Below are 14454 nucleotides of genomic sequence, written 5' to 3' on the forward strand. Positions count from 1 at the left end.
AAAAATGATTATATTAGATGAAAATGTACAAAACAAACATATTTATTATATTTTTAAATTGAATTTACGAAAAAATACTTTAATTATTTTTACTTTTTATACTTTTTAATATCGTTAAAATTATACTTCTTTTAATATGCTATTCATTATTTTTTTAACTAATTATGAACTATGATTTACTAACACGCCAGGGAAGGAAAAGTCTATACTATACAAAATTTAAAAATAGAAGATACAAATGATTTGTATAGACCAATTAAAGGTATAATGAATGCAAACTTTTTACTCACAATTGTTGTGAAAAAAATTAAAGATCCAATTTTGAACATCTTCTAAGACTATTTTAAATTTGCATCACTTGAGACATTGTCTGATAGAGTGGGTCAAAGAAAAATACTAACAGGTAATTTCATTTTATACTATTTCAATTATTTTTATTAAAAATAACTTATTAAAAAAATCTATACATTTTTGTTTTTTTTATTGTAGATGTCATTGGAAAAGTACATCAAGAGATTAAGAAGAAAGAAAACCATACAAATTCAAGACACATCTTCGGAAGAAAAACATACATACAAAGATGGAACAAACAACATAATAGAAAGTGCATACAACTCAACAATTGATAAAGAACATGCCTTCAAAAGAATCTCGACAGAAAGAAAAAAGTAACAATTCTAACAATAACCAATAAAAAAAAAGGAAGATGAGCGCCACATAAAAAGACTAAATCCACCACTAAAACAAATACAAAAATTAAATTACCAAATAAAAATATCACTTTGTAAAACTCTAATATCCAAATCTTTTGTATTACAAATTATTTTAAAAAAAATAGTTTTTAAATTTAACTTTAATTTATACATATTTAATTTAATTTTATAATATATAATCATTTTTAATATTTATTATATACTATCGTTAATTTACCGAGCGGGTCTCATTCTAGTTTTACTCAATTCGGTAATTTTCTTTTTGACTAAACGAGAGATTTGAGTTGCACAATTAACCAATTGACTTGAACAATACAAGTAACCCGCGGGACTGCCACCCTTAGTTGTTAGTATTACAGCCTTGGAGCCATGTGGGAGACCACCCGCTCGCTCACCCTTACGCTGCTTCCTCCTACCACTACGACCTTCTCATATTTCTGTCGCCCCAACCTTCATTTCCCCCCGAATTACACAAAACCTTCCACCACTTTTCGCTGTCTTCCTTCAGCAGTTAAGGCTGCCAATTTTGGCCCCACAAGTTGGGTAGCTCTCCGTCCGAAATGCTCACCCGTAAGAGCCAGTGGCCAACCCCAACAGGTTCCTTCTCTTGTTCATCGTCAATAATATTTAAGTACGAACCAAAACTTTGGAGCTGAATTGAAATGTATTGACTGGCGAAAAACTTCAATCTTTTATGTTTCTATTTTTTTTAATCCCATTTTTAGGTTTTGGTCCCGTGTTTCTCTCTTTAAATTCCTTATTGAGAAAAGGAGCAATCGTAGAGATATAAGATATAACTATTTATGTAACTCTTCCTATTAGCTTAACTATTTTTGTGAGTAGTGATTTGATGACATGCTTTATGACTTAGAAGTGTTCGATCGTTGTTGACTCTAAAAGAGGGAATTTCAGCATACAAGACCAATAAAAAATGATAGAAAGGCTATGCAAAATTTTCACATGACTCCTACTGTTAGCTTAAGCTGTGGGAAAGGAAGTTTTATGACAAAGTATAGTTTTTTTTCTTTTTTTGTTATTTGAATTTGATTTATTTTTAAATTTATTTTTTCAATTTACTTCATTTTGGAAATTCAGATGGGTGGGACTGGAAGCAAAGGGACGAATGGATTGAGTTTGGTGCAACCCATTTTGAGGTTTGCTGGGAACAATCTTTTACCCTTGGGTAGCTCTCTGTCTTCCTGAGCATTCAAATTTTGCTTGTAATTTTTTCCCCTCTTCTTGTTGATCTTATTTTATGGTCTACTTAATTTTGTTATGTTTTGACAGATGACCAAATTAGTTGATCTGTGTTGTGGCAAAATATGCAGCTCTGGTCTCTGCGGTGGGATTAGGATTAGCATATCCCAGTCTTGGTTGTGCTGCTGATAAATACAATTTGTCAAAACTTGGGCCATTTGGAATTTTTATTATCTCAGGTTTGTTTTGGAGTCTACTCTCTTGCATTATGTGTTGTTTTTGGTGCTCTTTTTTCAAAGTGTTCTGATCTTTTCATGTAGGATTGATGTTGCGCAGTGAGGAAATCAGTGCAGCTGTAGAAGCATTCCCTGTTGGGCTGTTTGGGATAGTATGACCTTGAATTTCCTATATCTGCGTTTTATGGACTGATTACAAACGTAGCATTTTATATGGATAAACCATGCAATTGAAGTATGCTAATACCTTTTGTATATTGGTTAAAGAAATACCATTAAACAGACTATGCACAGAGCAATATGCCCCGAATATGGTATTTTTAATAACAGCTAAAAATGAATCATTATAATGTCTAGCATTTGTTTCCAATCAGTTACAGCAAAGCGTAGTAAAAGCTGTGGATTTTTCTTATTATTGACCAAGTTTTGCCTGATGGTTGAGGAATTACATGATAGAGAGGAGAGTAGAAAGAACACTCAACCCTCCCAAGACTAGAAACAAATACCAGAGTTAAAAGGCCTGAACTAATCCCTTCTTCGGTTTAGATAAAGTCAGTTAACTCACTTACTAGCTTAGAGCCCTGTTATTACTTCTGCGGTTCTTCCCAAAATATCCACCATCTTTCATTTCTTGCCTTAACAAAATTTCTCTAGCCTTTGGAAGTGGCTTCGGTCAAAGAATAATCTCATGATTTCCTTCAAGGTTTTATTAAGTACCAGGAGCAATATATGCATCTTGTTTTTCTCCTTGAATTTGGTTTTGCTCCCTTACTTCGGTTAACTTCCATTTGATCAAAAGTAAATGTCTTGACTGAGGCTGTTGTGATATTCCATATGTAGATTACCTTGTTCTAGGTCATGAAGAATGCCTTTTGATTTGAAAGACTGCAGAGACATAGTTTTTTTGCTGCCCCTCATATCTTCTTAGAACTACTGTATTTCATGAAGTTATCGCAGATCATCTTGATCATTGTGTTCAAAATGCCATTACATATCTATAGATCCCTAAAGGACAGGAGTAGATCAACTGATTTTTATTTATGTCTGAATGTGTGATGTGTTCTATGGCAGGTATCTATTTTATTTCTCACACCATACTTTTCCCGGATAATATTGCATATTCAGCTCCAACCCCAAGAATTTATTACAGGTTTTTCCATTTATTTTTGGTCTACTTCTAGCATGGGCTTGTATTGCATTGTTAAATGGAACTCTTAGTTGTTTTAAACACATGATGCTACTCGAGGATTTTAGCAATTTTGGACTCTTCAACACTCTTTAATTCGAGCGAAAAATGCAATTAACGTCCCTAACTATAGCCTAAGTTCACTTCACCTTCGAAGTTTTAAAAAATGAGACCTAACATCTCTTTGATTTACCTTGTTAACTTCTCCATCCAAATGGTCTATCAGCAATCATGTGACATTAGTTGGTGACAAAATTAGGCCCTCTATTCTCCTCCTTCTTATTCTCCCCCCTTTCCATACTCCTCTGGTTCCCTCTTCTCTCCATACCACAACCTTCCACATCACGTCCATTCACCAACCATTTCTATAATTATGGGAGACATGCAACTTGCAACATATGAAATTGAAGTTGGAGAAACTAAAAATTTCTATAATCAAAATCAATGTGGTCAAATTCAAGAATTTTATGATATAATATTGTTATTTCATAAATATATCCATAGTTATTGATTTTAATATATTTGTTCTCTTGTTTCTCCTTTATTACCTAAAACCCAATATCTCAATGATAACAGCTAGTTCAGGCATTTAGCAAGAAAAGGATGTTAAGATTAAATCTTATGAACACTAGTCTGGGACCTAACTCTGTTCCCATTGCAATAGCAAATTACTCTTAATTAATTCAAGCTGCATCCTGTTAATTCCCAGAATTTTCCACATTGAAGCTTATGACATATCTGTTACCATAAACTATTTCTGGTGGCCAGATTTGTTGAAGATTTGATTGTTTGCTGAAGGTATAACAAAGAAAAACATTAATTGAGTTGGGTTATGATAATTTGGGAAAATATAAGTTACAAATAAAAGAGGAAAAAAATTTATTTACTATTCATTCACATCTGGTTTCTAAATATTTCCACGTTTATACAGGATTGGCCATGTTTAATTGTATGCCAACCACATTATCAAGTGGTGTTGCACTTACCCAGGTACTGACAGTGTTCCTCTTCTCTCCTGTTTTTCTTCTGCATTTCTCTTTGCATCAATTTATATAAAGTTTTTCTATATCATCCAGTGAACTTGCATTACATTTGAGTTTAATGCTATGAATTGACATTGTAAAACAATTCTACATTGATATTCAATTAGATTCTTCCATTTGTATAGTTTATAAGAAAGCGTCGAATCATGCACTTTTCCTAATGTAGCAAATAAATGATTGCATATCTATGTAAATTTTTTTTAGTATATACTGTATACAAATTATATCCTTCCATATTTTGCTTTGCAGCTTGCTGGGGGAAATTCTGCACTGGCTCTTGCAATGACAGTAATATCTAACATGTTAGGGATTTTCATTGTGAGTCATTATGATTTGCATATTTACCATTTTTCGTTGAATTATCTTTGCTTTGTTAATATTATTTTTTCTGTGTCTCCTTTAATTTTATATTTGTGTTGCGCTTTTATTACACGACATTGTTGCTTTAGATTTGATTATATTTTCTGTGTGTGCTCCCTTTCTCTTTACCTCTTACGATTTAGATTGCAAATGCTTCTGTGGCTTTATTATGCTGAATAGCTTTCTTTAGTTTGCTGCTATTTCAAATAAGTGAACTAAATGTTTTAGTAATGATTTTGTGTTGGAAATTGGCTTAGTATTTGTTGTAATAAATAGTAATAATGATTCTGTAACAATGTTTCATCTTATTTTAGGTTCCGTTGTCCCTCAAAAAATTTGTAGCTGATGGAGTTGGAATGACCTTACCGACTCAACAGTTATTTAAAAGTCTCGTGCTGACTATATTAATCCCCCTTCTTTTGGGAAAGGTAATCTACTTTTCTTTAGCACTTTGTAACATAATATTGTGCTTATTCAGATATTTCTTGAGAGATGTGATATTGGAATGGAAATATAACTTCTCTCTGTCTCATCTTGCTGAGTTTAGGTTTATGAGGTGTGCAACTTTCTGAAACATTAATGATTTTTCCAACTACCCTCTGTCTTATTTAAACATTCCATAAGGGCCTTAACTTCTTGTTACACAGAATACTACATTTACCCATTATTTGTTTTGATGTTTGAGAACATTATCTTGAAACCAAACTTCCTGTGTGTAGTAAACTTATAGTCTGCTTTGATAAAAGGCAGTTTAGATGCTTGTCTGGTTTCTTCTTTTTATTTATTTAATACAATTGGTCATGGTGTAAAATAACTAGCAAGAAATCATCTCAGTTAAAGCATTTGTAAAGGGAGTATTCACAATTATGTAAAGAGTTGAATTCATTAGATTTAGGGATTTATTAGCTAATTATTCTAATTACTGAATGTGGTGTAAATTTCAAAGATAGAATTGACATAATATCAATACTCAGTTTCAAGTTAGTTCGAATATGATGGGAAACGTGAGCTACATGCACTAGGGAAACTAAACCAGAGTTGCAGCATGTGTAGGCAAGTGACGATGGTTTCAGTGACAGACAGTTAGGTATCTAGGTTCGATGAAAATGCATGCCACTTGGATAGTTGATGGTATAAAGACAGGGTATCTAGGTTCCACAGTGCTGGATTTACTGAAAAGACAGTGTTTTTAGTCCCATTGTCATCCCCAAGATTTTATCTTAGCTAGCAAATTGGAAATGAACATTTTGGTGTGAAATAAATTGACAGAAATCAACTCAGTCCAAGGATTTATATCGTGAACATAATAAATAATCATGTACTTTATTAGAATATGTAAACATGTTTATTAGGAGTTGTTAGACATTGTATACCTAATTCAACCTTTTCTGTGTAGTTGAAACATGTAAGTTATGTAATTTTCTTCTCCTTCCTTTCATCTTTTCATGGTATCAAAGCTCAGAGAAAAAGGCAGTCCTATTTGATTCATCAGAAAAACTCACTGCTCTAGTGCCTTCCAATAATTTTCTTTTGAAGCACTGTTGCCCTTCTGTTTCTTGCATCAGCACGGCTGTGTTGCCATTCTGACAGGCCAAAACGAGCATCCAGTGTTGTTTACTACTGTCAGCCGTGGCCCTCCATCACTGATTTTAATGATCAATCCCACCATCCACCTCGCCTCACCTGCACACTCAAAGCACGATATCCATGCCCTAAGTTCAATGTTTGATGTCCTGCCTCCATACGCAGCATCCTAATTAACCCATGGCACTTTCCACTCCCTGTGTGGTGCAGGCCACCACCTCTCCGGCCATTGCTTTGACCCGTATTCATTTTAGACCTGACATGTCATGCTATGTTTCCAATTTCAGTTTTTACCCTTGCTGTGTTCCATGGTTTTTGATCCTCCGGCTAATAATAGTTCTTGGATTGTTTCGTCTACCGATATGGTTAGATATTCAAATGTTAATTGGGCAGGTTCTTCTATTCATGGATGTTCACTTCTAATTTTGTGTACCTCTTGAGCACATTCCTATTACTAAATTAGAGTTTCATGCCACGAGAGAACCGAGCACATTTTGGTCAATTTCCATTTCATCAGAGAATATTGTTTGGTGATATCACCACAGATTTTGTGAATTCAAATGATCAACTAGGAGACATTTTCACCAAGTATTTGCAAGGTCTAGTGCTGAATTATAGTATCATGCCATGGCATCTGGCTTGAGCAAAATTTGGCTTAATCAACTTTTAAGGAGCTTAAATTTAAATTTGGGGAGAACAAGGAAAAGAAACTTATCTGTGTCAGTCAAGCTTCATACACATTGCCTCTTAACTCGGTTTTCCACGAGAGAACCAAACACATTGTGGTCAATTTCCATTTCATCACAAAGAATATTGTCTGGTGGTTGTGGTATCACCAAACATTTTGTTAATTCAAATTATTGACTAGCTGGCATTTTCACCTAATGTTTAAACCATAGAATGAGTTATCTATCTCACAAGCTTGGCCAATGTGATCTATATGCTCAAGTTTGGTGGGGAGTGTTAGAATCTAGAAATATGTTAATTAACCATATATTGATTGCAGATTAAGATATTGGTCTTTCTTTGAGCAGTTTATAGTAGTATTTTTCAATACGTCATTTTCTTTTTCTAATATACTATTCCGTATCTACTATTGGCTGTATGCATTACATTCCTTGTCTATTTTTCTTAGCAGATGCATTTAAACTGCAGAGTTAGACAGTCTTGTTCCTATTTTACACTCAATTTCATTGAAGTATTTTAATTTTCTTTGTTCCTTTCATTGGGCAGGTTCTACGTGAATCTTTTAAAGGTATGTTCTTTTGTCTATGCTTGTATGAGCAGACAGTTTGCACGTGTTTAGATACATAAAATAGAGAAATGTGATCTTAAATTTTTTATGAAAATAGCTGATACTGCTCGAGTTATAGTGCAGTGTCTGCTGCGTGCAAGCGCGTGCAAACATACTATTTATTAATGAAATTTGATTCATATTTTTCACATCCTGTATTTTCAAGTTGGTATGAAAGCAGATTCTGACCCAGCTGGTCTTTGCATCTGTCATGCACTTCAGAATATCATATTCTACATGTTTTTCTTGTGCAATTCCTTGTTCTTAACTGATATCCATCCAAAAGTGAATTCATATTCAAGCTCAGTAGTCTCTGACTGGTGAGACTCTTAGATTGCCACTAGATGTCACCCCATGCTCCCTGACACACTGCAACCCTTGAAGAGCATGAGAGTCAATGCTATCACTGTTAGATGTTATGGCTAAATATTTTCATTTTCATTCCTTTTTTTTCTCTGTCTTATTAACCGGTGCTCAACCTCTTTGCTGCTTTTCCATAATTGAAAAATCCTCAATTGTGTTTGGATCGAAATGTTGATTTTTGTTCAGGACCCACTGTGTTGCTATTGCCCATTCATTTGACCTCTTTAATCTCTTGGACAATTCCTTGTTCTTAACCATACATTTAGATCACTATTTAAAGCACTCTATGTTAATGTTATATGCTTCTTAGAACTTTTTAAGAGCTCTAAATATTGAGATGTTCACTTTCCATTTTTCTTTTTAATATTGTAAGAACTATGTTAAGTAATCAAGGAATATTTTGTCATGATTGAATCTTTGTTATAGATGTGGCTAACTTCGTTGACAGAAACCGTAAGCTTTTCTCAGGAATCAGTGCTCTTTTCCTTAGTCTAGTAAGTCAAATTCCCTTGCACTGCTTCATTCTTTCATTTCCTGAAGTTGGTGGTTTTAACATGTGCTTGTTGTTGGGATGCTTATGGTTTATTTTCTTTAAATTTGTACAAGATCATAAGTTGTAATAAATTGATTGTATGCATTTTCCTATATCTTATAATTGATTGTATAAGTGCACTGTTCATGGGATCATTGCTCATAAGTGATCTATCGATGGAAAAAAATAACCATTAGTTTGTGGTCATGTAATAATCTTTCCATACTTCTCTAGGCTGTTACAGTTTCCTACAAAACCAATGTCATACATGTGTTCTATTATAAAAATGATGTATTGATAGTGCTTTTCATACCCCTAAGATTGTTATAATATTTTTATATTTGTTTTCAGCATATTTCTTCCCTTGATATTTCGTCAAATTTGGTAATTGACCATTTAGAGATCAAACTATTTTGCTTTTATTATCATATTCCATTTGATTAAAGCTAAAATTGACTTTATGGATGCTAGAGTTTCATTTGGGGCCAGGTCATAATGAATTTTGTCATAATAAATACTAAGCAAGTGTCTGCATTCATAAATGCTTTGATTTAATTTGATACTCTAATGCTTATTTTAGTGGGAGGATAGAAGTTGGGTAAATTTTACCTAAATGAGTTTCATGTGTAACAACATACCTTTAGCAGTTAATCCTGTCACAAACAAAGTTATGATCATAGCTGTTTCTCAGGAACTAATTTTTCTTGTCGAAGTTGTTATATTTCATCGAGGCAGGTTGCTATAATTGGTTTGTTATGGTATGGTCAAATTGTGTCTAATTATATATTTTTATGCAGGTACCTTGGACTCAAGTTAGCAAGTCAAAGTCACTATTATTAACGGTGAAGCCTACAGTATTTCTTGTGGCTATTGGATTGGGAACGTAAGCTCACGAGTCAGTTGACTTTTATATCACAATTTTAACATAACTGGGAATGAGTTATTCTTCTTTTTCTTTAGTTGTTTATTTGCAATTTAAGTTCTAATATAAAAAGTTATGTTTCATTCTTCGATGAGTAAATAGAAATGAGACCCAGTATTTATAATTTTTCAACATTATATGATATATGCCTATGTTGTATAGGTCATATTTTGCATGGGTACAGTTTTCTGATTCCCCATATATATAGTACTTAAGTTTTTTTGTAGGTGCATTTTTTTGGGGGGGGGGGGGGGTACCTGTAATAACTGGTTACAACAGAAAATAGGATAAAGAACGAAAACTGAGCACTAGATGGGATGAAACAGAGAGGGAATCAGTGTGATATCAACCCCTTCCTAGTTATGCAATTATACTGAGAGGCAGGAAATTAGAACATAGTGTGGTAGTACTAGAGAGACTACCCATTCCTATCCTCTCTTCTATTTCTAATTCTTGACTGTCTCCTCATTCTCACCATTCACTATATAATAGACTTTAAATTGAATTGAATTGGGAAATAAGTGTGTTTTTGTTAGTGAAAATTCTTATCAATATCTTTGGTTATATTCTTTATTGTTTTTATTCTGAAATGCTGTGTATTATGACCAGATGAACTGTTTTATCATAGGGACCATAGTTTACAATATTATAGGAATTGACATTTTAATTCATTGCGAAAATTGGTTTCCAGCATTGATAGAGTTATGGATGGTTACTGAAATTCGTGTGCTTGATGTGCTGCAGACTTCTTCATCTGACCTTGCTGATATTCAATATTATAGCTGTCTCGGCCCTTTCAGCTATCTCTGGGGGTAGAAAATCGACATTTTCGCGCAAGGAAAATGCCAGTGCACTCATACTTGTTGCAAGCCAGGTGCACACTACTTGAGACCTGTGAGAAAGGCACTTCCATACATACTATTGTTGGATTCGATCATCTAAAGCTTAATATGTTCTCATAATCTTGCAGAAAACATTACCTGTAATGGTGGCAGTGATACAGCCACTTGGTAATGCATTTGGAGAACCTGGGTTACTTGTTCTTCCTTGTGTTGCAGCACATCTAAACCAGGTCGTCCTTTTTTCTTTCTCGTGTTCTGAAAATAACGTTTCAATTTTTCCCCAAAGTTGAAAACATTTTAGGGAGAATGCTAATGCATTTTTAGAGAAAGTAAGGAGTGCAGAGTTCCTGAACCCTAAAGCCTAAACCCTGTATCTTAAACTCTGAATCTGAACCATTTATATCAAATATAATAAAGAGTTAACATTTGTTTAATTAATAAGGAGTGCAGCACTCCTTAGTTAGTGAGAAGCTACATTTTAGTTATCCTCGACATTTCTAAAGGGTTTTGATTTGACTCTTCCGTTAAAGTTGTTAATAATCAAAGGTTGGTACAAAAAAAAATAAATAAACGAACAAAAGACTAACTGGATGAGATTGGAACTTAGAACAAATGTCTGATGCCATTAAGTATGCTATTCCCGTTTTTTTTTTATTCTTTTTTCTTCTTTTGGTTGTTTCTAATTATTCGTTCCATCTCATGCTATACCCCCAAACTGCTTGCAGATTATACTGGACTCTTTTCTTGTTAACTTCTTGCGTCCCAAAGACCGTTACAATGATACGAAGGTGGCCTAAACAAATGAACTGGTAGCCATCATTATGCATTGGCATATTGTGAAACACGTCAAGCTGCATCTACAGAAAGCTTAATTTAAAGGAAGTTTGAATGCTTTCCGTTCCACTTTTTGCAGTTTTAGGAGTGACGATGTTTATGCTTGTTTCCAAAGGATTTTCGTTAGTTATACTCTGCTGTCTCAGTCTGAAAATAAATGTCGACTATTCAAGTTTTATGTACCAAATCTCTAATTTATGTACCCAATAATTGTGTACTTATATCCAATATTGTGTCTCTAATAAGCATAGAAAGAGATTTGTAAAAAGGAATGGTTTTGAGAATCAGATTGAGCCGGTCGGTTCGATCTGGTTAATTGGAAACTAGAAATCAAATTGGTTTGGGTGAAGGTAAACATCGTTTGTTAATGGACAGGTTAAAAGTCGAAAAAATTTGTTAAAAAACCGGTCAATATGTGAAAGTGAAACTGATGCAATGTTATAACGGTTAACTGATTTAAAATTCTAATTATAAAAAAATTATTTTTTAAATTATATATTTTATACATACATATTTTATTTTGTTAATCTTATTTAATTTTAATTAAATTTTAGTTGAATTTTAAAACATTTGAACTTTTAACTCTATTAATTTGATGATGGATTTAATTTTCAGAACCTTGTAAAAGAAAGTTGCAAGTAAGCAAAGACATTAAGAATTAAGCAATAAGGGTAATCTTGTAAGAAAAATCCTATGGTGTGGAATGGTTTCATTTTCAGTACATGCTGAGCTGATGTAAGTGGGCACCGGATTCGATGGTCCTATAACGTTTGGACTTTTAAATGGTCCCATAACAAAATATGTTTTTTAAGTTTTTTAATAAGTGCTAAATAGTCCTTTTCTAATTTTAATTACAAATTAATCCCATATATTTTATTTAATTATAAAAACTATTTTTTATTTTATAAATTATTATTTTATCATTCATTTATTATGTTTATTAACAATCAAAAACAAAAACAATAACGAATTAGATCTTCCATTGATCGTAATAACTTTTTGGCAATCTCAATCGATTAAAAGTTTATCTTTGATCTGTTACATTTGTCAAGGATTGTGAAATCGTATTTCTTAGAAAATCAATCGATTGGATTAACAAAACAATCGATTGAATTTCAGGTTTCCCATAACACAATCGATTGGACTTCAAGTTATCACAAAACAATCGATTGAAAGTTGTAAGACAGTATGGTTTGCCCAAAAATCAATCAATTGGTCATATTACCCAATCGATTGAACTCATCAAAACAATCTGGGTTTAATTAATTCAATTGATTGGTTATATTTTGAAGTTTGTACATGACTAATGGCATATTTCAATTCAATCGATTGGTATGAGAATTCAATCGATTGAAATGTTACGTAAATAAGTTTTTATCTGCATCCAATCGATTGGTATGATAATCCAATCCATTGAACTCGGGGGAGTTCGAGCTCGCGAAGAATCCCGCCCACAACCTGAAGGCGAGACCGAAGAGGTCCAAATTGGTGATGCTTAGGATAAAACGAAAAATACCGGGGGAATCTTGAAAAGAGACCTGAAGGAGTCTCTGATACGATTCCTAAAGGAGAACGCCGATCTCTTTGCATGGAAGGCCGCAGACATGCCAGGCATAGATCCCAAACTAATGTGCCACAAACTGGCGGTATACCCAGGATCTCGGCCAGTGCAGCAGAAGCGGAAGAAGCTCGAACCAGAAAAGTCCCAAGCTGTGGAAGAGCAGGTGCAAGCCTTACTAGATACAGGATTCATAAAAGAAGTCAAATACCCACTATGGCTAGCCAACATCGTCTTGGTGAAAAAGTCAAATGGGAAGTGGCGGATGTGCACTGACTACTGATGCTCGGACTTTTGTGATGGTCTAGAATTTCCTCAATTGAATGAATTCTCGTTGCAAGTATAGTTCTAAACCAACAAACAATCCTCCCATGCAAAAATTTGAGTTGTCACAAGTACAAATCCTAATGAATTTATAACCGAAATATTTAGACTCCGGGTCATCTCCCAAGGAATTGCAATGAAGTGTTTAATTATTGGCTATGAGGATGTGGGGGGTTTGATTTGGTAATTAGCAAGAAAATAGATGGCAAGGAAAGTAAATGAACAATTAACTAATAAAAGAAATGAAAAGTACTCTTGGCTAGACATAGGTAATTGAAATCACCATCCTTGTCTACAAACCATATATTGACAATTATGAGAGGCCAACCTATTAAGTCTACTTCCAAAAGCCTTAAGTACGTAATATCTACTCCTAGGCTTGAAGTACGTCAGGAGAGGGGAAGCTAGCAGCTAACTGGAAAGGACCTTACCGAGTTGTAGAAGTACTGGGAAAAGGCTACTACAAGGTATCCGACCTAGAAGGGCGAGAGCTACCAAGGTCATGGCATGCCTGTAACCTAAGGAGGTACTATAGTTAGAAAGTAATAAAGATCTTAGGTCATGGTGCACTCTTTTTCCTAAAAAGGTTTTTTAATGAGACACCAAGCCAAGATCTACAAAATTTCCCGATTTAGAAGGGTAAGCATTTATATGTATATACTCTTGTCTATTTTATATTTCCTACTTGAATAAAGTTTTTTCAGAATAACACAAAAAAGTTATCTACCAAGACGTATTAATCTGAGTGCAAGAATTTACCGCCCGAATACGACAAGGTCGGCAAGATAAAAATCAAATTCATCGTCTGATCACGACAAAGTTGGCAAGATGAGAACCAAACTCATCACCCGATTACAAGGAAGTCGGCAAGGTGAAAGCAACAAAAATAGATTAATGCAGGAAGTTATAAAAATTAATCCATAAAAAGTCGCCTGACGTGGCCTGGCTAAAAATGGACTACAAAAAATAACTTAAGAAGTACCGACACAGAAGTCGGGCAAGTTGATCAACAAAAGTTATAAAAAGCAATCTGTTCATGCCTTGGGTCGAGCTGTACGACCCGAGCTGATTGACGACAAGTCGACCGACCTCTTCAGGTCAAGATTACCCGACCTCTTCTTAAAAGAGTTCGGCCCGATCACCAAGGAGAAGCCCAAAAAGGGCCCAAACAGAGGAACACGACCCAAATCCAAAGGCAGCCCAAGCCTAGAGAGATAAGGGTGGTTCCCTTGAAGATAAGATGACTTCACTCAAAGATAAGATAAGATAACTATCTTATCTCCAGAAAGGTCACTCCACACCATTATAAATACACTGGAGCACCCAGGTATAACTCATACTCTGATTCTACTAAAAACCTGCTTAATACCCTTGCTAACTTAAGCATCGGAGTCCCTTGCAGGTACCACCACCCTCCGGTGACGAAGGATCAGCACTACCAACTAGTCCGACGCAACAGCTCCGGC

General features: G+C 34.3%; 1 protein-coding gene across 4 annotated transcripts; it reads left to right on the forward strand.

Annotated features, from left to right (window-relative positions):
• Positions 1-1034: 1034 nt before the first annotated feature.
• LOC112727406 (probable sodium/metabolite cotransporter BASS4, chloroplastic) lies at positions 1035-11374 on the forward strand. 4 transcript variants are annotated; one of them, XM_025777145.3, is made up of 15 exons: positions 1063-1310; positions 1588-1723; positions 1809-1896; positions 2042-2149; positions 2231-2298; positions 3218-3296; positions 4264-4322; positions 4625-4693; positions 5050-5163; positions 7553-7574; positions 8403-8470; positions 9306-9391; positions 10175-10304; positions 10401-10502; positions 10998-11374. In XM_025777145.3, the coding sequence occupies exons 3-15, from the start codon at positions 1809-1811 to the stop codon at positions 11067-11069; spliced, it is 1065 nt and encodes a 354-aa protein (XP_025632930.1). In that variant the 5' UTR covers positions 1063-1310; positions 1588-1723; the 3' UTR covers positions 11070-11374. The 4 variants fall into 4 exon arrangements, with proteins under 4 accessions (XP_025632928.1, XP_025632930.1, XP_025632933.1 ...); XM_025777143.3 differs by lacking the exon at positions 1588-1723 and having other exon boundaries at positions 1035-1310; XM_025777148.3 differs by lacking the exon at positions 1588-1723 and having other exon boundaries at positions 1099-1344.
• Positions 11375-14454: the final 3080 nt, after the last annotated feature.

Source organism: Arachis hypogaea, chromosome 12, assembly GCF_003086295.3.
Source record: "Arachis hypogaea cultivar Tifrunner chromosome 12, arahy.Tifrunner.gnm2.J5K5, whole genome shotgun sequence".
NCBI lineage: Eukaryota > Viridiplantae > Streptophyta > Magnoliopsida > Fabales > Fabaceae > Arachis > Arachis hypogaea.

Excerpts from the sequence above, each read along its gene's own strand:
- LOC112727406 (XM_025777143.3), top strand. The coding sequence starts at position 1,083 with ATGTGGGAGACCACCCGCTCGCTCACCCTTACGCTGCTTCCTCCTACC. Across the intron at positions 1,897-2,041 it reads GAACAATCTTTTACCCTTGG|CTCTGGTCTCTGCGGTGGGA; the intron begins GTAGCTCTCTGT and ends CAAAATATGCAG. Across the intron at positions 10,305-10,400 it reads TCATACTTGTTGCAAGCCAG|AAAACATTACCTGTAATGGT; the intron begins GTGCACACTACT and ends ATAATCTTGCAG.